Source organism: Aquila chrysaetos, chromosome 1 (genome assembly GCF_900496995.4).
Source record: "Aquila chrysaetos chrysaetos chromosome 1, bAquChr1.4, whole genome shotgun sequence".
NCBI classification, from domain to species: Eukaryota; Metazoa; Chordata; class Aves; order Accipitriformes; family Accipitridae; genus Aquila; species Aquila chrysaetos.
Window position 1 is genome coordinate 20,322,204 of NC_044004.1, and position 22,807 is coordinate 20,345,010.

The window sequence follows — 22,807 nt, forward strand, 5'->3', positions numbered from 1 at the left end:
CATTACATACTTGCTAACACTAGATGGGGTGTAAGGAAAGAGTGAAGGGGAAAGCCAGGGAACAGCAAAATCCTGGAGGTCCAAGCTACCTCAGGCACAGAAACTGAATTTAACTAAGCTGAGCACGGCTTCCTCCACGTTTTCAAAAGGCAAAACCGATCATAAATGGACAAGGACCCGTTTGCCTACTTCGTCCATCCGCCTGGCAGTGTGGATCTTCACAGTGTAGATATTTTAACATGCACAACGCACCACTATTAGTCTCATTAACTACATTTTATTCCTATATTGAAAGAGTACATACATGTGTCAGTAGCATAGATTGCATCAGCTCCTCTTTACTTAAAAAAGCTCAGTGTATATACAGCCTTAAAATGTTCCCACTGTAGCTAGCACATGGTATTAAATCTATTCTTATATAAACTACTGTTCTTTACATAGTTTTATGTATTTTAGAATACATTAAAAATTACCAGGTGGCATGTTCTGTTATCCTTTCTCACTGTCCTGACAGTCTAACAGTTGCAATAAATTATGGATATGCATAGGTTATTTACTATTCAAAACAATTTCTATTACAGAATGTAGGCCATGGAGACAAAACTGTTGTTGCATTGGAAAGGCAGAAAGTATTTTCGATGCTTAGTGACGTCTGTTGTAATGGCTGCATCCCGCACCTTTTCCTTGTTAGCAAGAAGAGCAGAAAAAGGCTCTTTTTGAGACCCTGCCTTTGTTTAATCCTGTGAAATGTACTGTAACCTTTTCTTCATCAACTGGTGTTTTTTGCCCTCCCTCCTACCTGCTTTGACCTCCCGTGCACTAACTTGGAACAGGCAGGCTGGTGTCTGACTCCAGGCTCCTCCTGAAGCTGGGAGGGATGCTGAGCTGGGCTTTCTGACCAACCAACACAGCTACTCAGCAGAAGCGGCAGCCTGCCCGCAGAATTCATTTCCCTCCATTTCTTCTTCTGGTCCCATGTGAATGAGCTACAGTCCTGTGGATCACTTTATCCTCTTTATTAAGCCTGTCTCTGCAGAGACCATTTTAATTTAATTCAGCTTGATAGCCAAGTCCCAAAATCCCCTTGGCTCTCGAAACACTACAATCTCCTGGTATTTGATACACAAGCCCTTTTCCACCATCATCTTGCTTCCCGTCAAGTAAAAAATGCCAAGATCCAATTTCTCTAAACTAGCTTTTAGCTCCGACTGATGCCCCTTGCTGCGTGAACGGTACTCACAGTGAGCCCTAAAAGAAAGTGCTGGTGCACTGAGAAATGCCCCTCCTCGTGAGAATATCTGACTCTATTTAAACATGCACGGTCGACAGAAAAGCAATAATAAATGCCTTCACTCAACACAGGCTAAAGAAACATCGCTTGCTGGCCATGCCCACTTTAAAAAGTAAACTGGGAACATGGCAAGAAATTGCATTCACATGAATCATCTCTTTGTTTTGTCAGATTTGTTAGCTTAATCCTAGGAGAGGTATTGCTAAAACCTACTGCGGAGGGTTGGTTTGCATCTACTGGTCTGATTGAACCACTGGGACCGACATCACACTGGGGTTTGGAGGGCAGCGCTCAGTACTTCAGATGGCTGGATGGGCTAAGTTGCCAATGTAATTAAAAATAAACCTAGGATGAGCACCTGTATAGGAAAAAAACTAGCACGTAATTTAAAAACAGAAAAAAGTGAGTTATGTTTCTGACAGGCCAGTAATAATTTTATTTCATAGCAGTGAGGCAAAAGTTGGGGAAGGCTGTGATATGCCGGGTCACTGGTAGGTTATGACTCCTCATGGGAGTCCTTGTGCATAATCCTCTTCTGCAGCACTGTTCACATCTTGGATGTCAGAAAGCCTATGAGAACATCTCTTTTTGTGATAATAGGCCATGTTTCACATGTCCAGGGCAAAAATGAGAAGCTCACTCAGCACAGAGATGGTGAGATAGCCCTGAGTATGAAGGAATAAAGGACAGTTTCCTTTGCTCCGCCTGCTTTACACAAAGCCTTCCTATTATCCAAGGCAGCAGTGCAGCAGCAAGACATGATAAAACAACCTAGTATGCTAAGTGGTATGAAAACTTAAAGAAACGTATGGTGTAAGTGAACAAACAAGGACTTTGATACACAATTTTGTTGGATAAGGATGGTGCAGAGCCTTTCCAGGAAAACAGTCCTTTGCTGTTATCTTGACAGAGGCTCTGTGTACCAGGACTGCCCTATTTAGGATAACTGAATGCTTTAGTCTGCAGCCACCCAAAACACCAATGCGGCACTGTCTGTTCACATCCTCCTGTTTAACCTCCAGTGGATTCGCAACCTGGCAAAAGGCTGGAGCCACCAAGAGGAAATCCTTCCTGGAGGCAGTGTTAGCTCTAACCTGAAACAGCTCCAGCTGCCTTGGTTTCAAAAGACTTGGTGATACCGAAGTCATATTTAGACCTCAGCCAGAAGGAGGCTTCCCCAAATAGAGCTTGTGATGACCCAAACCTGAATTTATTGCTTGTGAACTATGCTGGGGGCAGAACGCTGGAGAATAAATCATCTCATTGCACACAGATGAGCTACAGCGCGGAGTACATGAATGTAGATGTGTGGTTTAGGCTAAGCTTAAGCTGTGCCTTCTAGAATGAGAGATCGCAACAGATTTTCTTGTTAAAATACCCCAGAATCTACTGGGATCATCACAAAAAGCATGAATTAGGGCAAAATGGGGTGGATTTCTGGAATACCCATTAAAACAGAAAGTGGATGGAGTTTGTAGTTGATTCACTCATGGCACCATGCAGACCTCTGTTATCTTCTGTCTATGTTAACTTTCTAAGATCTCACAGTCCAGAAGTGACATCTTCTTCTTTCCTGGCTACCCAGTTACTGTGGGCTGGGCTACTTGTTACGCACAATTTGTTGCTGAAATAGTGAATAATGGAAGAAAAATGGCAATAGATTTTTACTTTCCCTTTAATCTACAATGAATTAAAATGATGCCTCAGACTTACTACAAGCCACAAAGACAGATTTTGAAGACAGACCTCAAGAAACCAAAATAAAGTGTATTCTGGAACGTTACTGTTTGCTTTTACAATTCATCAGCAACCATGAAGAACTGGCTCTAGTCTTAAAATCATTACTAACATGTTAGTTTAAGAGTCAAGATCATTTCTATGCTTTGTATGGCTTACTCTTCACTTTCTTTATGAGATCTTTAATTCAAGGTAAGTTTTCTGTGTAGAATTTAGATCATTCTCTTAGATGTTAACATTAATCCTAATGCACTGCATTCTCCCCTGAATGACTGCAGATTGCAAAGTGTCTTTGAAAAAGGATAAAACGGACATGCCATGCAGTAACCCAGTAAATGCAATCCCTGATTAATATGCAAGTTTGAAAAGTTCAGAAAATGTCATGATACTCCATAGGCGCAGCCTGTTTTTGGAAAGGTCTCTTTTTGTTTTGTTTGTGTATAAATGTCATTCTACATGAATTTCACTCCAGCAGCTTTTCATAAACTCAAGTCAATGACAATATGTTCAAATATTTGAGTGTTTCCTTTAAAACTAGAGGCAAAGAAAAAATCTCTTCGATCCGTTGACACAGCTGTGAAAGACCGTGGTGCTTGCACATAGATTTCTTTAAATAATCTGAAGATCTTCTTTTCACCGTCCCACTGGTAAATCTGGGAGAAGGTATAGTCACTTCCCAAGGCTAGGTAGTAATTGTTCTTGAAGGAGAAAGGCTGCAACGTCATGGCTCCTCGGGATGGAAGAGCCTGTATCTCCACAAACTGTTTGCTATTCCATTTCATAACTCTGGAGTCACCTATGAATCTCGTGAGCGTGAGGTACAGGTTATCTTGCATCCTGAAACTCTTCACCGCCAAGACATCTTCCATGTTGGGGATTTCACTGTGTGGGACAAACTTCTTGGAAACTTTGTTCCACTGGAGTATAATGGGAACCTGGGAACGGCTAGAGAGGATTAAATGTGATTTCCCATCTATATCGAGAAACTCAGCATCGGTGTCCCTGAACCACTCATGAAGGGACTGGTATGAGTAAAATCCTTTGTTATTCCACTTGTACACTGTTGACAAACCTGCTTTAGAGCTATCTGCTATGACAAAAAACATTTCACTGTCTATCTCAAAAAGCTCTATATCATTTGGCTTGGAAATGCGAGATACTTCAATATCCTGGAATTTGACAAACTTTGTCCAGCTTTCATCATACTTGTAAATGTGTGAGCCACCAAACAGCTGCGCCACCACCACAAAGACTTGGTCACCAACAAGAATGGCTTTACATCCCACTATGGACTGACCTATTGCCCAAAGAAAAAAAAAGCACATATATTAGCACAGTACAAAGCACCCTTTAAACCACGGAGAGATTACCAAATCACCCCTCCCCTTTTTAAAATCTGCACCATCACATAATTTTGTCTTTTGCTACATGCTGTCAGAGCTTCTTTTCCTGCTTTTTTCTCCCCAGTAACCAGAAAGATGACTTCAAAGGTTGGAAATGTCGGAAATGTCACACCCCTCAAGGTGTGCAAGTATGATGCACCCTAAAATAGTCATTCCTTTTTATCCAGAATACTTTTTCTTTACCTGTTTGTTCAAACACATGCCCCCTAATATCCAAAAGAATTATTTAAGCCAAATTTTATTATTCCCAAATAACAAGAGTTGTTATTCCATGACTCAGCAGGAATCTGAAATTCTCTTATTCTTGGAATATTTGTCTTTCCAGCTTAACTAGAAGAATGAAATATAGTCTATTTTTCTTGCTCCAAGAGGGCCAGACTCAGCTTTTTGCTACTGTAAATAGAAATATTGATGCATCTTGCGGATATATCACTTGACAGCAGGATGAAAAAGATAAATCTAAAAGTCTGTTGTTCCTGTTAAGTATTCTTGAGATTATGTTAAACTAGAAATATTTAGGAATATTGCAGTTCCCAGATTAGATCAGATCGGGTTATGGTCTGTTTTGAGAATGTCAAGTCACTATACAAGAACCACATCAAAAAAGTAACAACCAGACTATTTACAAAAGGTTTTGCTGGAAGAAGAGAGGAATTTCTCTCTGAAGCGCACAGTTTAAGTAGAACTGTAAGTGCACAGATTCCCCCATGCATGCTTGGTCACAGTCACTACAGGAGACTCGCCCTGGCATCTCTGCTGGTCCCCTACCCCATGTTGTTTCACAGCTGGCCTGGGATGGTCTACCACCCTCTCAGCGTAGGAGGGGTGGGATTCATCTCAAGTACCATAAGGTATCCGCAACGTAGACATGAATGCTCAAGCTGATCATCCAGGCTCTTTCTGGTCTAACTTAGTCAAAAAGCACTCTAGAAGAGATTTGACCTGGCCTGCAGATGTCTCCTTTTGCAGAGGACAGCAAGGCCTATTCTCTGCATGTTAGCTCCAAAAGCAATCTTGACAACTAGTTCAGCTCCATAAGCCCGTGTTGTGAAGGGCTAAATTCGGATATCCGAATGCCAAGCATACAGTTAGTAATGAAACTCCCCATGGAGCACATAGCTGGCTCCTGAGCTCTACAAAACACTCTTTAGGCTCCACGAGAGGCACTTTACATGCCTGTGTCCCCTGGCAAAAGTCTCTCGCTCACTTACATTTCAGAGTCCAGAGCTCAAGCTCAGGCCTTCCAGGAACACAGGACGGTTGTTCAAGAAACAAGTCTGGGCACGTATGCTGGGTGTGGAGCTAGGACACAAGTCCCCAGCAGAAAAGTCTCCTAATCATGCCGTTCCCAGGAAGGTGAAATATGTCCAGAAGACAGCTGTCTTTAGAAATGACCCAAACTCAACTTCATTTCCAGAGCTTTTCTACAGCTCTGCTGGTACATATTTCCTCCTAATCTACCAAAACACAATGAAACCTAAAAAAGCAACATTATTCACTTCCAGAATTTCCTGATGGAGGGGTAGCATCTTGTAAACTTTCGGTAGTGACACACACAGCTGATCTGAGGAGGTAGATGCTTGCTGCCTTTGTAGACTTCAACACCAGATGAGGACACAGCATACTCTTTGTTTCCCAAAATGCAAGGCAAAAAATAATCTATCACATGTAACAAGGAACAGGAGGGAAGGATGCTCCATGGATAAATTTAGCTCCTGACTCTTCAGAACAAGTAGCTTGAAGGAGCTGGGAAATTGAGCAGCTCTAAAAGCTCTGTCCCTGCTCTCGTGGTGTGACTGATCACCATAAGCGTTGGTTAGGGGCAGAATGGTTGTTAGCATTAGCCCATGGCATCCCATGGGCTTTTTGTTTGATGAGTAATCTGCCCAGGATGCTAATTCAGCATGTTTGTAAATGGAAAGTAAACATGAAAGCTTTACAGCACATCTCTTAGGTAGCAACCATGGTTTAAATATTTCTATGTCGTCCTCAGCTGTGAAACACACTTTCCTGGCCAGCCCACCCTAGAAGCATTTTTCAGACCTATTTCCTTCTACATGCAGTATCTTTGTACTCTATTTTGCAGGCACTTTGGCAAGAGCGAGGGCTCCTTCAACTTACACTTTAACTTGTAATGTGATTCAGGCAGTGAGTGCTAAGCCGGGCCATGCCATGACATTCACAGCAAGTGTTTGTGCCTTCAGAACAATTTACATGATCATACAAAAAAAAGCCTAGTTCGTGTGCTACAGCAAGGTTAAATGTGCATGTATTAACAAGACGCACTAATCCATGAAGTCACTCATGTCCAAACATTACACACTTTGGTCTGCCAAATTCAACAGAGAGTCAGGACAAAAAACATCAACTGGCCCCATCTACGAATCTCGTCCTTGTGAAATGCCAACAGTTCCTCAACAACTGGAATCCCAGCGTTCATATACCTGTGATATTGTCATAACTCCTGAAATTCATTTCAATGTGATCCCACTCCAGCACCATGCAGTTCTCCATGCTGGGCTGTGCAATGGCTACGAACACATCATTCTTTGAGTTGAACGTATCCACTGAAACTGACTGGTAGGGCAAAATCTGGTGAACAACAAAATCTAGAAACATACATTTACAACAGTTAGGATACATCCTTGCTGGAAACACAGAGTAAGTGGTCACCGATTTTAACAATTTACACTGAAAAATGAGTGAAATACTCTGGATTTTGTATAACACTAGCATGGAAGTGTCAGTGCTCGTGTTAGGCATGCAGCAAGAGGGGAAAGCATCTCCTGCTTTAGGCATCATAAACTGTCCTCTGGAAATACAGTTGCCAAGGAGATCAAATAGGTAAATAGTGGCAGAAATCAGATTTTCCAGCTAGGCTGGCTGCTATCAATGAAATCAGGATATCAAGAGAGAAGTCTCTCCCCACAGCTGGAGGTTGCTTTCCCATCAAGTGAAATGGCCTTGCTAGAATCACTTTCAAGCTGAGAGACAGCAACTTCCAGCTGAAGTCCAATAACTTCTTAAGTCATGCAAATTTAATCACTAGCAATTTGTGTTATGCTAAACCAGGCAGAAAGTGAAACGATATCGGAAGTTTGCCTGGGGATAACCCCACTTCAGCTAGACCATAGACAAAATGGTGTAATCAAAAACTCAGTTAACATAACGTTTTATGGGGCATTGTAAAGTAGTTTAGGCATAAAATACAACCAACCTGCAAATTACTATCCAGTGGAAAACTTATTCTAGACACTAAGACTGAGGAGTTGGAGCAACCTGTAAAGACTAGGAGTGTAACTCCAAAATTCAAGATTTTTTTTTCTCAAAATCTAAGTGCCTTTGTAGATTTAACTCTAAAATTCACCCTGGGCTAAGTCAGCAGTTAGCACAGAGCCAATCTGGGGCAAAGCGAGGAGACCTGGGTCTGAATTTGATCTTTGGCCTGACAGCTGGGCAAGGTCATTATTATCAGAAAAAGAAACCGGTATAGCAGAGCTGACAAAGAAAAGCCAGAACTTGGGTCTAGAACGCGGCAGAAGGCCTGCGCTGAAGTGATGTATGGATATAGATACATAGAAAAAGAAATGCATCTTCCACTACGACGGCATCTCTCTGCAGAACCACGCACCGCTCTGTTTCAAGCTCCATTTGCTACATGCCTTCACCATGCACTCCTACGTTGGAAGGGCCTGAGCATCCAGGGATTTTGGTGAAATGGTAATTAAGTCCTCACTCCAGTCCCTCATTTTGGTGCATTATGAAATAATTGGTTTTGAATGAAGAACTCTCTGTCTCTGCATGCTTGAAAGCCTTGCCCTTGAGGACTTACACTTCTGGAGAATAAAGATAGATGACTACCATTAAACAAACAGAGCAGATTCTACAGCTGCAAAAGAAATGACAGTCTCCATTCTTTGAGGGACTATTATAAATAGACTTTGGGCTTGATTCATAAATGCTGGTAGGAAAACAAGAAAGTTATCTTCATTCTCACTGTGAAAATAAAAGGACCGGAGAAAACTGACACCAAAGTAGGCAGAAAGTAAAAGTAAGTGATAAATCATGAAAGGTAACTAAGGATGGAACAATAGCAGATACAGTCACAGAAAATCAAAATATTTTTAAAATCTTGAGAAAAAAACCAAAAAAACCCTAATGCTGAAAAAGACATCTCTTGAAATCTGAACAGTTGTGAAACACTTTGAGGGAATCCGTGAATTAAAACAAACCAGTCTGTGTTTTAAAACCCACTGCTCATTCAGAAATGATTCAGTGTTAACACAGCTATTTTTACTTGTACCTGTCATTGAGCTCTTTATGTCACTGGATGAGTGAAAATGGGTAACAAAATCAGTCATGATCAGTAAAAAGCAATAAATGTTGTTTTTAGCACCAGCTGGAAATATCAGACTCTAATGTGGAACAGGGTTACACAGTAAAGAGATGCTGCCGCATCAAGCTTGCCAAAAATTTAGGTCTTGGGGGGCTCGATTTAGTTTTACAGGCAGGTCCACATGCCTTGCTTTCGTGCTAGAAAGAGCTCGTACAGTAAATACAGGGTTGGGGCAGGGTGTTTCCCAACATTTTTCTCTTTTAAGCTGGATCAGCCTCCACAGGAGAGGGAAGAGGACGCGGCCCTCGCCTCCCCGCTGTGCCGCTGGCTGCCCGGGCTGTCGCTCTCTCCCTCTCGCCCCGATGCACAGTTTTACTCTCCCCGTCTCCAGGCAGGTGGTTTTGATACAGCTGAGGGCTGGGTTGGTCCCCCCCGTCCTCCAGCCGCCCGCTCTGCCTCTGCTCCCTCTGCTGTTGAACTGGCATGAGCCATCATGGATGAGGGACCCAACCCTTGTGCTGTTGGGCTGATTTCCCTTCTGGCAGCCCCGGCTTTGGCTGGTCCCAGCACACAGGAGCACCGATGCCGGCAAAGCAGAGGGGGAGTGCGTGCGGAACACTGGAGGACACTACAGAGAAAGGGGAGCGATGACCTGCTTGGGCAGCAGGTCCTAAACTGCATCCTGTCGCTCAGTCCCCCTCTCCTCACGTCCCTTCTTCCCCGCCGTGGGGACTTCTGCTCCAGGTGAGGCTACCCGGAACGTGGCGGGGCTATCAGGGAGCGTTAGCCATCCCTTCCCACCGTGGCAGCACAGGTGATCTCCAGCATAGGAGCGAGTACGGAGCAGATTAACTCTTAATTTGCAAACTACCTTCCTTCCAGCCAGTGGGGAAGGAGAAGACCACCTCCAGAAGCCAGTCCCAGCTAGGTAAAGAAAGGGAAACCAAGCTTCTAAAGCTCGGTGAGGTGATCCCAGCCTGCAGGTCTAGGCAAAGCAGGTCCCAGGCACGCACATGGCCTGCTTCCAGTGACTGTGGGAGCATGAGGCCCGTGTTCCAGTTTCCTGAAAGTAAGTTACATGTTCCCCTGCCGTGCTTACAGCCACAGCACAGCCCCCTCGCGCACTGTTGTGGGAGAAAGACAAGAAACAGTGAAATGGCTTAACCTGCTTCCATGATGCAAGCCGTGACAAATTAAAAAGAGATGCTATCACAAAAAGAGTTAAAAGTGCAGACCACCAACACAGTGAATCGCTTTCTCTGTGAAGAAGTGACAGGACCGTGTTGTTCTTTGGCTTTTTTTTTTTTTTTTAATTTGGCAGCACGTCCTTCCATCTCTCCTCCTGTTACCATTGTAGCAGTTCAGCAAATGCAATGAACCGATGGAGCCGCCGACATGCTTGTTTTACCAAGCAAACAACTGCTTTGTTACCCCATCCTACATCCAGTCATGCTCGGCACAGAGTACCAGAGACCAGAAATGATGGAAAGTCTGATCACGCCTGGCAAAGGAGGGAAATACAATACTAAAGACTAACATGAATGAAAGAGGTTTGCAGAGCTCTGCCTGTCACCGAGTGGGAAAGGAGACTACACCTACAGGGTATGTTGCTTTACTTCAGAAGCCTACTTACAAGCCTGAGCCTGTGACTAATCAATCCTCAAGGAATGAACGTGGGCATATTTACGCTCCCTTTGGATCTAGGGGAGGCAATGGCAGAGAAGGAAAAAGCAGCTGTGGCCTGATGCCGCAGACCACCAAGGCCACCAGAGGGTTACAGCTCCAGCAAGGTAACTTCCAGTTCAGCGCAGGGGACACGATGCTGCCTCTGACGTGACACATTCCTGAAGACTTGCATTTCTGCTCTACTTATCTCTGTTTTGTCTCTTGCGGGCGACTTCTGCATGCAGTCTGTCCCTCTCGGACACTTTGTAAGGATGCTAGAGCTCCACATCTTCTGCACCCCCACCTTCACTATGCGCTGGAGCTCTGGGAAGCCCGCTGCTGCCTACCCCCAGGCCAGAGGGGTTAGGCACACAGCCTTCCCTTACAGCAGCCAGAGAATGACTGGATTGAAATCGTCCTTTACTATCTGAAGAGCCCATTAATTACAGCTATACGCTGTGCTGCTGCGAGAGCACTTCTCTGGTGGCTTTTGAACAAATATTCAGCTGGGCAATCCTTGCACCACATAACGCCTTAGCTCCCCAGCAAACTCTACAGCATGTGAAATTAGATTTATGCTTGGTGTAATTTCGCTTACAGCAGACAAAGGGACTAACATGAAGGGTGAACTTTGCCTGCAGCGACTTTATAGTTAGGTTTCTAGGTACAAAGAGATGACAGAGGGCAGGTAGGTTAGTATAGGTCTGAGGACTAGGTAGGTAAGGCTTATTCTCGCACACTGTTAGTGCTGCGCAATTGCTTAAATCGGACTGAAACGAAATAAAGCCTGCTTTTACTTTGTACTTTTGCATCTTGGTGATTCAGCAGACACAGGAACGTAACTTTGGTACCGTTCTAAGCTACGTTGCTCTCCTGTTTTTGACATCCTTTTATGTAGCAGGTAATCACGCTTTACCTCTGCTGCTCTTCTGACATGTTTCTGAATTCTGAGTTCATTCTCTTTTCCTTTACATACTGCCCTTGGATTACCTTTCACACCTTGTCCTGAAACTTCATTTTACATTACTGGTAATCAACTTTTCTATTGTCTTTTAATGATGATGGCTGCCTTGATGACATATGAGAGCTCAAATGCCTCTGATATTACCGTATAGAAAAAAGGCAGAGTGCTGACATCATATACATGAAAAATGCAAAACAATACTCGCAGCTGATATTCTCAGTTATATGATGTGACTACATTTAAAGATAGGTAACTGCAGCTGTTCGGTTATAAAATATAAGCATAACGACATGCAAGTTTCTCTTCACTTCCTTCAGCATGCTTTACATTACCTAAAATAAAAATCAAGATCCTAAACAAGACAGTAGTCAGAATATTATTGGACATTTTTCTCCAACTTAATGGAGTTCCATGAAGAGCTGCTGGCAGTATTGCCATCACATTTGATGCTATTAAATTGTGGCCTACTGAATAAAGATAACAGATATAGCCACATTATTTGAGCTTCTTTTCATTGCTTTCTGTGAAATAGAGAGATTTTGGGAAGCTCGTCTGCCATAACTATATGGCCTTATTCCAGATAATAGAAAGCATTCTGTGATGAAAATTAAGTCACAAAGTGAGTCATAATCAAGTCTTTTGGAATATGAATAGTCAGAGCTCTTCTCCCATTATCACTTAATCCAAATAAAAACTCGCTACTTACTTTGGCTTCAAAATGTAATTTTCCCATTTTATGCTTGCTCTGGTACTCGGAAGTGCTTTGTATGTAACCCTTTCCTCCCCCCAGGTCATGCTCACAGAAGCAAAAGGGTATAGTCTAAACTTCTGATATATAACCATTTGTAGTGTGCTTAGAAATATACATTCTGAATACCTGTAGTGGTGCATTCATAATCAAAACTTGTCACATCATTTAACTTCTTATCCTGATATTCTGCTGGACCAATACACAGGACATCAGAAACAGTGGAATTTGTCATCTTTAACCACAAAAACAACCACTTGGCTTTGCAGTCACACTCAAATTTATTTCCCCTTAAATCTCTAAAAAAACACACAGAAATAAACATATTTGAAAAGGTTGATAGCAATATGAATACTGCAGTACTGTTATCACCTTGACATGCTGAATTTAAAAATATCTGAGTAGCCTTGAATGGGTTTTGAACTGAGAACAGAAAAGTTTCTTAAGTTTTATTCGGACTCTCTTAGTATGGACTCTCCTTCACTGAGTGTTCTCCTTGAAAAAAAGTTTCAACCTAGGAAATATGCCCACGTATAATCTTACTAATAGAGCACTGTGATTCACGTATGAAGTCACTCATGTTTATAAGTTTTCATAGGAGTAGGACTATAACTTAATAAATCCTGACAGTGTGGTTGTCTGCAGCAAGCCTCCATCCCACCATCTACCACTGACACAGAGAAATCCCATTCCTTCACTAAACTACTCCAATACCGCTGGTTGACAGAGTGGCCTTGCTGGTACCATTTCTGTGTTACGTTAAAATACAGATGTAAGGCTTGTATTTTTAGAGTCGCTGCTGATGTGGAGTGAATTTAACCTCCCCCTACTAACATATGTGCAATTTCAACACTGTACCTGTTCTTCGATCCCTTGGCAATTTTTGTGGCTTACAATTATACTTTGCTATTTGGGAGAGCCAGGCCAAAAATAGGGGAAGCTGACTAGCAGCTCAGTTATACAAGAAAACACTGACAGTAAGTCAGCAATATGCTACAGCTGCACAAAACCAAGAAAAAAAACTTTTTTTTTTTTTTAATGAATGCTGTTTACTAAAATAATCTCAGGGAATACATGCAACAATAACAGGAAAAAATGCTCAGAAAAATTGTAGTTTTAAAATACGTTGTCTCCCCTTCCCTAAAAACAATTCATATGAAACATCACAAAGAAGTACAATAATGCAAGCTATGTACAGCACCACGAGAAGCAGCAGTGATTTGAGAAATAGCAGTTATTTCAGAGGAGTCTACTAAGTAAACAATTTTAAAATGAGAAAAGCTAGAACAACAAAATGCACATTTCTTTTCTGTGCCGATATCAGATACAGCACCACACAAACCCAGAATGTAAAACTCAGAGTAACAGAGTGACAGAAGCAGGCAGTCAACAGAAGGATTCTCATTACTTACAGTTCAATTAAAGAATCTAAATCACTGAAGACATCCCTTGGCAGAGCTTTGAGATGGTTATTGGCCAAAGAACTAGAAAAGAAAGTTAGAGCTTAGTATCATTGCTGTCTCTTGTCTGGCTGACTCTTACTAAGTCTGAGCTCACTTACAGGTTGTTAACTCTCTGGTACTGTCCAGCCATGGCATTGCTAATAGTTACGAGGAACAGGCACATATTAATTATTCTCATTCAAGAAAGGAGATTGCTTGAAGCTCATATAAAAGTAAAATATATAAAGCTTTTTTGTTGCCCAAGTGCAAATGCAGCACACAGAGCAATCGCTGAGCGCACTGAAAAGAAACAGGAATGTTAATCGCGAGTAGGTAGTGTCCTGGTGGTACCGGTGCAGCACCCACAGGTCACAGCCGCACCCCAGTACAGGCTGCGAGGGTGCGCAGGCAGCCGAACATGCCGCAGTGCTGCCTGAGCAGGAATCTCTTAAAGGCCGTTTTTTAATTTGCAGAAGGCACGTTATTGACAGCGGGAGGAAGCTGACGCACGGAGGGGAAGGGAGGTTTTCTGTGTAGCAGGAAAAGCAGCGGTCCCCCAGAAGAGTTTTGTTCAAGTACAAATTACTCTACGAAGTGTTAAACAACTTACAGATGAGTCAGGTCTCGAAGGCCACGAAATGCATTTCTTGAAATGGTTTCAATTTTGTTTCCTTCAATGAATCTAGGCAAAAAAATAAATATTTTAAAAGACTTTAACCAGCACTATAATTAGCATCACCAGTGCTTTAACCTCTGTTCTCCAAATTCAGCAGGTTCCTGGGCTGCCCCTTCAGACTTAAAGGCGAGGAAGTCTCAGTGGAGCAGCTCACATTCCCTGTTTCCCTTTCCTCAGGTGGACCGTGAGGAACGATGCAGGTACCGGGCAGCACGAGGGAGAGTGCGTGACACAAATATCCAGCAGAAGAGGAACAAAATGAACAAAGCAAAAAACATTATTCCTCTGTTCGTTAATCCTCTCGAGGTGTGTTATGTGAGGCAAGAGACTTGTGTCGGAGAGGCCTCTGAGATGGACTTTAGAAGCTAAAGTCCTACTTTCCTCTCACAAATCGCCTTCATTTTAGAACCACGGGGCAGCACAGCAGCGCTGGGGCTGCCCGGGCTCAGACGGACGCCGTGACGGGGAGCTCCCGTGGCTGCACGCACACTGCCATCTCCGCACCCACAGAGCCGTGACGTGAACTGCGGCTACATACTAGTAGACACCTGAAGTCTGCATAAATGGCAAGACCGCTGCCTTGTTTTTCTTCTTGCTGCAGCAGTTCAGCTCTCTCCCGCCGGGATGCCACCTCTGCAGGGTGCCTGACCGCACACAAGTCATGGCCCCGTGCGCTGGGGAAATAATGACAGGCAGGTATCGATTCCAGGAGCACGCTGCTCCTCCTGACTGCATGTCAGCATTTAAAGAAAGAGCTGATATTTAAGCATCCTGACCCCCAAGCACTTGAGGATGCATCCCTGAATACGCCATCAGCCCTGCAAAGTGATTGCAGCCAGGTGGCCATCAAGATATTGCATAGTACGGCTGTACCTGCATGAAGACAACTGCATGCTGACTTTATAAAAGGTTTTATGAGATAAAAGTGTGTCCCTTCCTCCTACGCATTCTTGTTTGCCTTCCATGGAAATAGAGGAAAAATGCTGTGGGCCAAGGTCTCTTCTCAAGAGAGACAAGATGGGGATGCAGGAGACGACAAGTGTTCTTGGTTCTGCAGTCTAGGCATAGCCAAAATCCTTCATGAAGTGACCATGACCCTGACTGCAGGCAAAGGGTGTGGATGAGAAACTTGTGTCCACCTGGGGGATGTCAGAAGAGGGTCAGCCGTACTCTGTTACAAGGCTGCCTGGGGACATGAATTCAATCTGCAGAACAGAGAGCCAAACTGCCTCCTGACACCCTCACCGGCACCTGGCATCGCCGCACAGCGCCAGCTCACCGGTCCGTGCAAATAAACACGGCTTCACTGAACACACTGCAGCAAGATGATGGACATTTGGGCTGAGACTCAGTAATGTGCCGGATTCCTGAGTCACCAAACCTGGCCTCGAAGGGATGCTACCCTGGGAACGCCACTCTGAGCACCAGCAAAGCTCCCGTCTTTATCAGACCTGTCTTATCCAGACTCTGTACATGGAGCCAGTTAGTTTCAGGGTGCATTGAATGCCACTATCAGTGCTGCAAGTGCAGCAGGACACAGCTGGAGAGAGATAGATATATATATAGGTATCTGCTGTGGGTGCTCCCCAGCTGCTCTTCATCCAGAGACTTTGCTTTGTACACAGAGAAACTTGTCATTCTTGGTTGTCAGCAGGCTTTTCTTATTCTCCGTAAGGTCTGATCACTGCTTAACTGAGAGACATGAGCTATTGAAGCTGTAACGGTGTTACCGGCTGCATGGCAAAAACAACCCCAGAGAAAGGCCACTCGCAGCCAGCCCCCAAAGGGCAGAGGTGTGATTTGCTGGGAAGAGGAAGAGCTCTGTGGACTTGGCAGGGAGGGCGGCCACAACCATTAACCGAGACCACTTGTTCAGCTGCTACTAAAGGAAACTGAAACTGTAAGACTTTACCAGTCTTCACTCTGCTCCCTGCTTTGCAGCTGGCAGCCAGGGACAGAGATTTCCCCATTGACCAGCTGAGGAGGGGCAGGATTTTTTTCTTTCAGACAGGGGCTCTGGCTGCAGTTACCAATGCAACTGCTACAACTGCATATGTTGCTGGGACAAGCTCCATGTTAGACTCATCAGCACTTGAAAGCAAGTCATTAATGAAACAACATACAAATGTTTTTCTTCCTTTTTGCAAACATTCTGCAAATTACTTTTCCTGCAGACACATGGAAAAGAGAATGGTTAGACAACTCGCTATTGCTGAAAAATCCAGATGTAGCTGAATCGTGGATTTCAGCACATACCATTTACCATTATCCTCTATTTCCTGGTCTGCAAATTCCATTGTTGGCTGCTCCGCACACAGCAGACTATAGTCCTGAGTATACCCCACCTTAATACCTACTTGCCTGCAAGACTTTAGCAAGAAACAGTTTTGTGAGCATTGGTCTTCCTTCAGAAAAAGGCAGAAATGTTTTCCGCAGCTACCTTTCAGCATCGGAAGGTGGGTGGAAAGATGAATTTTTTTCAGATCGTATTCAGAGTTTCAAACATACCAGCTCATGTCCGGTAACACAGAGAAATGGCAGTCCTTTGGAGTATGAAGTGAGGACAACCTGGTACCAGGGCTAATACTTTTTTTTAAAAGAAAAAAAGGTGACCTAAAAAATAAAAAAAAAAAAGATCGGGCAATGAAGGTAATGTAAAAAACAAAAAAGAAGTGAACTAAGTAAAGAAAAGGAAAGTTAAATAAATTTAAATAATAATATAGATAATTACAATAATTTATATTATATGAAATATAATTTCATATTCATATATTTGTAATTATTTATAATATAAAGATAAATGCCACAGGCTTTAAGTGGGTTATGAGATCAAAGACGAAGTTGGAGAGGAAAGTTTAGGGGAAGAGAAGCAGTCTGGTAATCAGGGTTCGTTCTGGGCAGTACACGGATACTCTGTACCTCCTCTTCAGGCTGCCAGCAGGCCCAGAGAGCCTTCCCCACCTCTTTCCTGAGGTTCAAAACCCTTTGACAGTGATGGCACCGTTCTGGAAAGCCCGGACAAGCTCTTGCTCAGCAATGCTTTTTTGGCGTACTGTAGTTGCACAGAGCCACCTTGTATTCACGACATATTTTAAAAATCCACTGCAACCTCTGAAAAGTGGTGAGCCATCGTAAAGGACATTTGCACAGGAGTGGAACATAAATCCTTCATCTCCCCTGCTCCTGGGAATCACAGTAAAGACTAAGACTCCACGGAAGGAGTCTTGGCAACTGATCAAAACATCTTGATTTATAAAGGACAGGGGAAGACATAAAATAAGAAACTTACAGGTATTCTAGATGGAAGAGACCAGCGAAGGCATCATCTCGTATAACAGTGAAGGAGTTGGAGTTCAGCAAGCTGAAAATGGAGAGCAGGCATTAGGAAAGCACATTAAAACTTGACACACTGGATTATGCCCGTTGTGTTTATTGCCCATGACCAAACTAATCTTACTGACTCGAGCCCATATTGCCCCACCAATGCAGCACACATAAAATACTGTGGAATGGTCTATAAAAAAAAAATCCAAGGCATAATGTGATGCTAGTTAACATCCACTACTCCCGAGGAAAAATGTTCGCTGTGCATTCACCTTGGTTAAATGCAACCTGGTCCTTGACTCTCTGGTCCCCTGAGCAGGACAAGCCGTCCTTAGAGGGTAGGTCTGCTGAGTGTGGACCCCAGTTGCCCACCACGCCTCCAGCCACACCAAAAATTTTCAGGAGACCATCTCAGCGGCACTCCTGAGCTCCCAGAAAGGGGGGGAGCCCTTTTGTGCAAGCACCGGCTCCCATTTGTGCAGTCTCGGTGGATCAGCACTCACTCATCCTGGGCTCCCAGGGGATGCTCCAAGCTTGACCTGCAAATGGGCTACAGCCCGCAGCACTGGGAGGAGACCGCGCAGTTCATGCCAGCTGGAAATGCAGATGTGCCCAAACCACCAGAGACAGAGTCCTACTACCCTTGCAAAGCAAAACCCTGTGTCCACGGGCAGCGAGGAAGAGCGGTGGTACTGCCTGCTGCAGGCACTGCCTTGCCCTCCTGTGTGAACTTCAGGGACAAAATGTGTTAGAGCTGTGCTGGAGCAGTTGTCACCTGAGCCAGGACAAGGCGGTCGGGGAGAAGGATGCTTTGGAAAGGCTTTGCCAGCAAAGTTCCTTCTTTGCTGGATCAAAGCATAACGATCTCCAGTGTTGATGTTCAAAGGCACAGAGAGTGATCTTCTTTTAGGAAAATAGCAAAACTTCTAATTCGGTCAAAAAATCAAATGCTACTCAAAAGAAATCATTTTGGGAAAATCTCACGATTTTCTGCTATGAGTGAATGTATCTGCACTAATCGCTTTATTAGACTAACTTTTTAATCCTTTTTGTATGGTTTTAGGCATTTTACTAAAATTAATTTAGAAAACTAATGAACATGAAATGCAAACTTTCCCTGTGATCCTCAGTTATTATGCTAATACCAGACAAAGGCTCCTTAAATTATCCCAAAGAACTCTGACAAAGCAGCAGACCACCATCAGAAATAAATCCTTGCGTTACTGCTTTACCATGCCTACTGCCACAGAAGACATAGTCCTAAGGTACCCAAGCGCTGAATGCATCTCTTTTGTCATTTAATCATTCTTTTTTTCTCATGTTTGAAGGGCAAATTCACAAATTACACTAACCAACACAATTTGTCAGGGCCCAAGCTGGTGGTGGTGGCGACAAACCCCTCTCACTCCCATGTCTGGTCTACCGCACAAACTGACATGGGCAACTTCTGACTTTCTCAGCAACTGACCTCCGCCCCACCACCCCACACACCGCACTGTCTCCTCCTGGAAATCTACTACAGCTAATGAAAAGGGATAACCTTCATCTGCGCTTCCTCCTTCTTCCCAGTACCACTATCCAATCCCATGCAAATTCCCCTCATCTCCAACTTTCCACCCCCAGTTTCTCTCGGCCCACCCTTGGATTCATCCCTCTCCTTCCCAGCTGGCACGAGTCTTCTGTTTGCCCCCATTCACAGGTGGGCAAAGTCCCCCTGCCATCTGCCCAGGGCTCTGTGCTGGCCCCCACAAAAACTTGGGTTTGGGACCAGTGCCACGCTGAAGAAGGTGAAAGCCTCCATCCCTTGCTTTGCCCGCTTCTCCCCAGCATTTTCCATGGGGTGCTGCCACCCCCCAAATAGTGAGACAGGCCTTTGAGAACGAGATGGGGGTGCCTGAGGAGAGGACCTGGCCATCACGCTACCAGATGCCTTTAGGGACTGCCTCTAGCTAAGACCGATTTTAACATCTAGCTCTGTGGCAAGCACTTAGCCTGGGGTTCTGGCATGCCTCGCGTCCTTTTGCCAAATTTTTCTTCACAGCGTGTTTTTGCTTTGGGGGTAACCTGGTCATTACAGGGGGAGACGTGGAGGGTCCGCTTGGTATCGGGCGTTACAGGCAGGCTGCAGTGGGCTAGGCAGGGCGCAGGCAGCGGCATGGCTTCTCTGCCATCTACCTGAGAAACGAGTATGTGGGATCCCCAGGGGAGTTGTACCGCACCCTGTATCTCTGTGCCTTCCCCGCTACTGCCTCCCAGGACGGCTAAATTAAAGCAAGTTTGGGTAAGCTACCGCAGCTCCAGTTGCACACCTGACTGCAACACGGGCACGACCAACCGACTTGCCCGAGGTCAGGAAGGAGGGAGGGCTGCAGAGTGCCGGGAGCTGGACCACTGTCCCTCGGGACAGAGGGCCATCCCGCCTGCAGGTCCATCAGGTCGGAAGGCACCCGAGGGGCCACCCTCCAAGTCGGACACCGAAGCACAGAGTCATGCTGCAGACAACGCCAGCACTTCACGCACAGAGCTTTTCCTCCGAGGTGCGTCCCGGCAGCCTCCGCTTGCCCCCCATCGCACCCGCAACGTCCCGAAGCCAGCGCGAGAGTCCGGGGCACAAAGTGAGCAGGAGCAAGGGCCACCACATGACTTTGGCGGGGGGGGGGGCGGAACTCAGCCCTAAACTTACTAAAGCTGAAATTTAAAAAAAAAAAAGAAAGGAACTTAGGGCATCAGAAAGCATTTTGTCCTACTTAAGTAACTAAATGCGTGTTTTATGAAGTGGTTTACAAGCGGAAAACGCATCCCTCCGTTACGAAAGGGCAGCTACATCAGCCGAGTTGCACAAAAGCTGGGGATTTACCTCCCTTTCCCCAAGGGCACCCCTCGCTCTATTTCGGAGCGAGCGCTAATTGGCCGCTGCCTTTTCCAGTGCCATACTTACAGCAGCTGCAGGGAGGGCAGGTGGGAAAACATCCTGTCCTTGACTTCGGAGAAGGTCCCGTTTACCAGGCTCCTGCAAAGAAAAAAAAAAAAAAAAAAAAAAAACCAAACAAACCAAAAAGAGAAGCCACCCGTCAGGCGGGACCGCCCTCGCATCCCCCCGGTCCCGTGTGTGTCACACCCCCCCCCTCCCTTCCCCGGTCCCCGCACTCACAAGGAACCCAGGCCGGCGGGCAGGCTGCGGGGAGCCCCCGCCGCCCCCACGCACAACGCCGACTCCCTCCAGCAGCTGCAGGGAGGCGAACAGCGGGGTGACCTCCGCGGTAAAACGGGGAACGGTAAGAAAAGCAGCGCGGTACCGCTCCAGAGAGCTAACAACCGCAGAGGACCCGCCATACCGGCGGACCTTCCCCTGACATCAGCGCGGCGCCGCCCCGTCGTTGCGCTTACGGGGACGGACCGGGGGCGGGCGTGGGGGGGGGGATCCCACGGTGCGAGGGGCGGTGCGAGCCCCGGGGGCCACCGTCGCCCTCCGCCTCCCGGCGGGGCTTCGCCCCGCCGGGAGGCGGAGGGCGTCGGTGGCCCCCGTTCCTATCGCGAAGTGATGCTAGATGTACGGGAGAAGATGGATGATGACGCCATAGCATCAGAGTTGCTTCGCCGCCGTCAAGTCGCGTTGCATCAGCACCCTGCGTAAAACTCGGGGTGCCCCGATTTAGAAACGGGGCGCCTCCCGCACAGGAATAAAAAAAAAAGGAATGACTCTTGCGGCTCTGCCCGAGCTTCTCGCCCTCGGTGGGCGCGGGCCGCTTGGGCGGTTTTCGTGGTGGTTTCCGCCGCTGTCCGTCGTCGTGGAGCGCGCGGCCTCCCGTTAGGTAGGCGAAGGCAGCAGTAAGACCCCTTCGTGCGGAGCAGACCCTGGTCTCATCATCTCCACCCATACATAATCCCTCCGGCTGGCAAAAATGCAGAAAGCGTGAGCAACACCTGAGTTAGCGGATTATTTCCTTTATCGTCTGATTAGGTAGAAACAAGACAGAGAAATGATTTGAGGTCCGCGTTATTCCCAGTTTTCTTTGCTCGGTTTTATCTTTTCAGTGATTTTAATGATTCGTATAATACACCTCTTCGCAGGAGCTATTACGCGCCACATCTGCATCTCGATTCGACAACCACAATAACCCCAGGATGTTTATTTCGTTGGCAAGCAGAGAGAAATTGTTGTGAACCATGAGCCCTGTTGGATTTTCCTGTCATCCTCTTCCAGCTGGGTCATGGGTGCTCTATCCTGAGGTCACTATAAGCCCCCCCCAAATAAATACAATAACGCAACCAGAAATCAAAAGCTTTTGATACTGTCTCTCACAGTATCCTTCCGGATGAAAGGTCCAGCACACAGCTAGACAAGTCCATAGTATGTCGGGTGAGCAATTGGCTGACAGGCCGGGCTCAAAGACTTATAGTGGGTTATATAGCTCAAAGAGTTCTATAGTAAATGGGGTTACATCAGGCTGGCGGCCTGTCACCAGTGGGCTTTGCCAGGACTGAGTTTTTGGGCCAGTGCTCTTTAATGTTTTTATAAATGATCTGGACACAGGAATTGAATGTACATTAAGCAAGTTCGCCGATGATACTGAACTAGGAGGAGCTGTGCACTCCCTTGAGGGTAGAGAGGCCTTACAGAGAAATCTGGGTAGACTAGAGAGCTGGGCAGTCACCAATCGTATGAAATTCAACAAGAGCAACTGCTGGATTCTCCACCTGGGATGGGGTAATCCTAGTTATACGCACAAGTTGGGGGATGAGAGGCTGCAGAGCAGCCCTGCAGAAAGAGATCTGGCAGTTCGGGTTGATGGCAAGTTGAATACGAGTCAACAGTGTGCCTGGTAGCCAAAAGGGCCAACAGTGTCCTGGGGTGCATCAAGCACAGCATAACGAGCTGGTCAAGGGAGGCGATTGTCCCACTCTACACTGCACTGGTGCAGCCCCACCTCGAGTACTGTGTGCAGTTGTGGGCGCGTCAATATAAGAAGGACATCAAACTATTAGAGTGTGTCCAGAGGAGAGCGACCAAGGTGGTGAAAGGCCTCAAGGGCAAGACTTATGAGGAGCGGCTGCGGTCACTCGGTTTGTTCAGCTTGGAGAAGAGAAGGCTGAGGGGTGACCTCATCGCAGTCTACAGCTTCCTCAAGGGGGGCAGCAGAGGGGGAGGTGTTGATCTCCTCTCTCTGGTGACCAGCGATAGGACACGAGGAAATGGAATGAAGCTGCATCAGGGGAAGTT

General features: G+C 45.7%; 1 protein-coding gene across 1 annotated transcript; it reads right to left on the reverse strand.

The window, feature by feature from the left end:
* Positions 1-261: 261 nt before the first annotated feature.
* LGI2 (leucine rich repeat LGI family member 2) lies at positions 262-20,974 on the reverse strand. The gene is made up of 8 exons (XM_030022974.2): positions 20,738-20,974; positions 20,525-20,596; positions 17,552-17,623; positions 14,197-14,268; positions 13,557-13,628; positions 12,274-12,443; positions 6,876-7,040; positions 262-4,325 (listed from the first exon to the last, which is right to left on the reverse strand). The coding sequence occupies exons 1-8, from the start codon at positions 20,917-20,919 to the stop codon at positions 3,508-3,510; spliced, it is 1,623 nt and encodes a 540-aa protein (XP_029878834.1). The 5' UTR covers positions 20,920-20,974; the 3' UTR covers positions 262-3,507.
* Between the last annotated feature and the right edge of the window lie 1,833 nt (positions 20,975-22,807).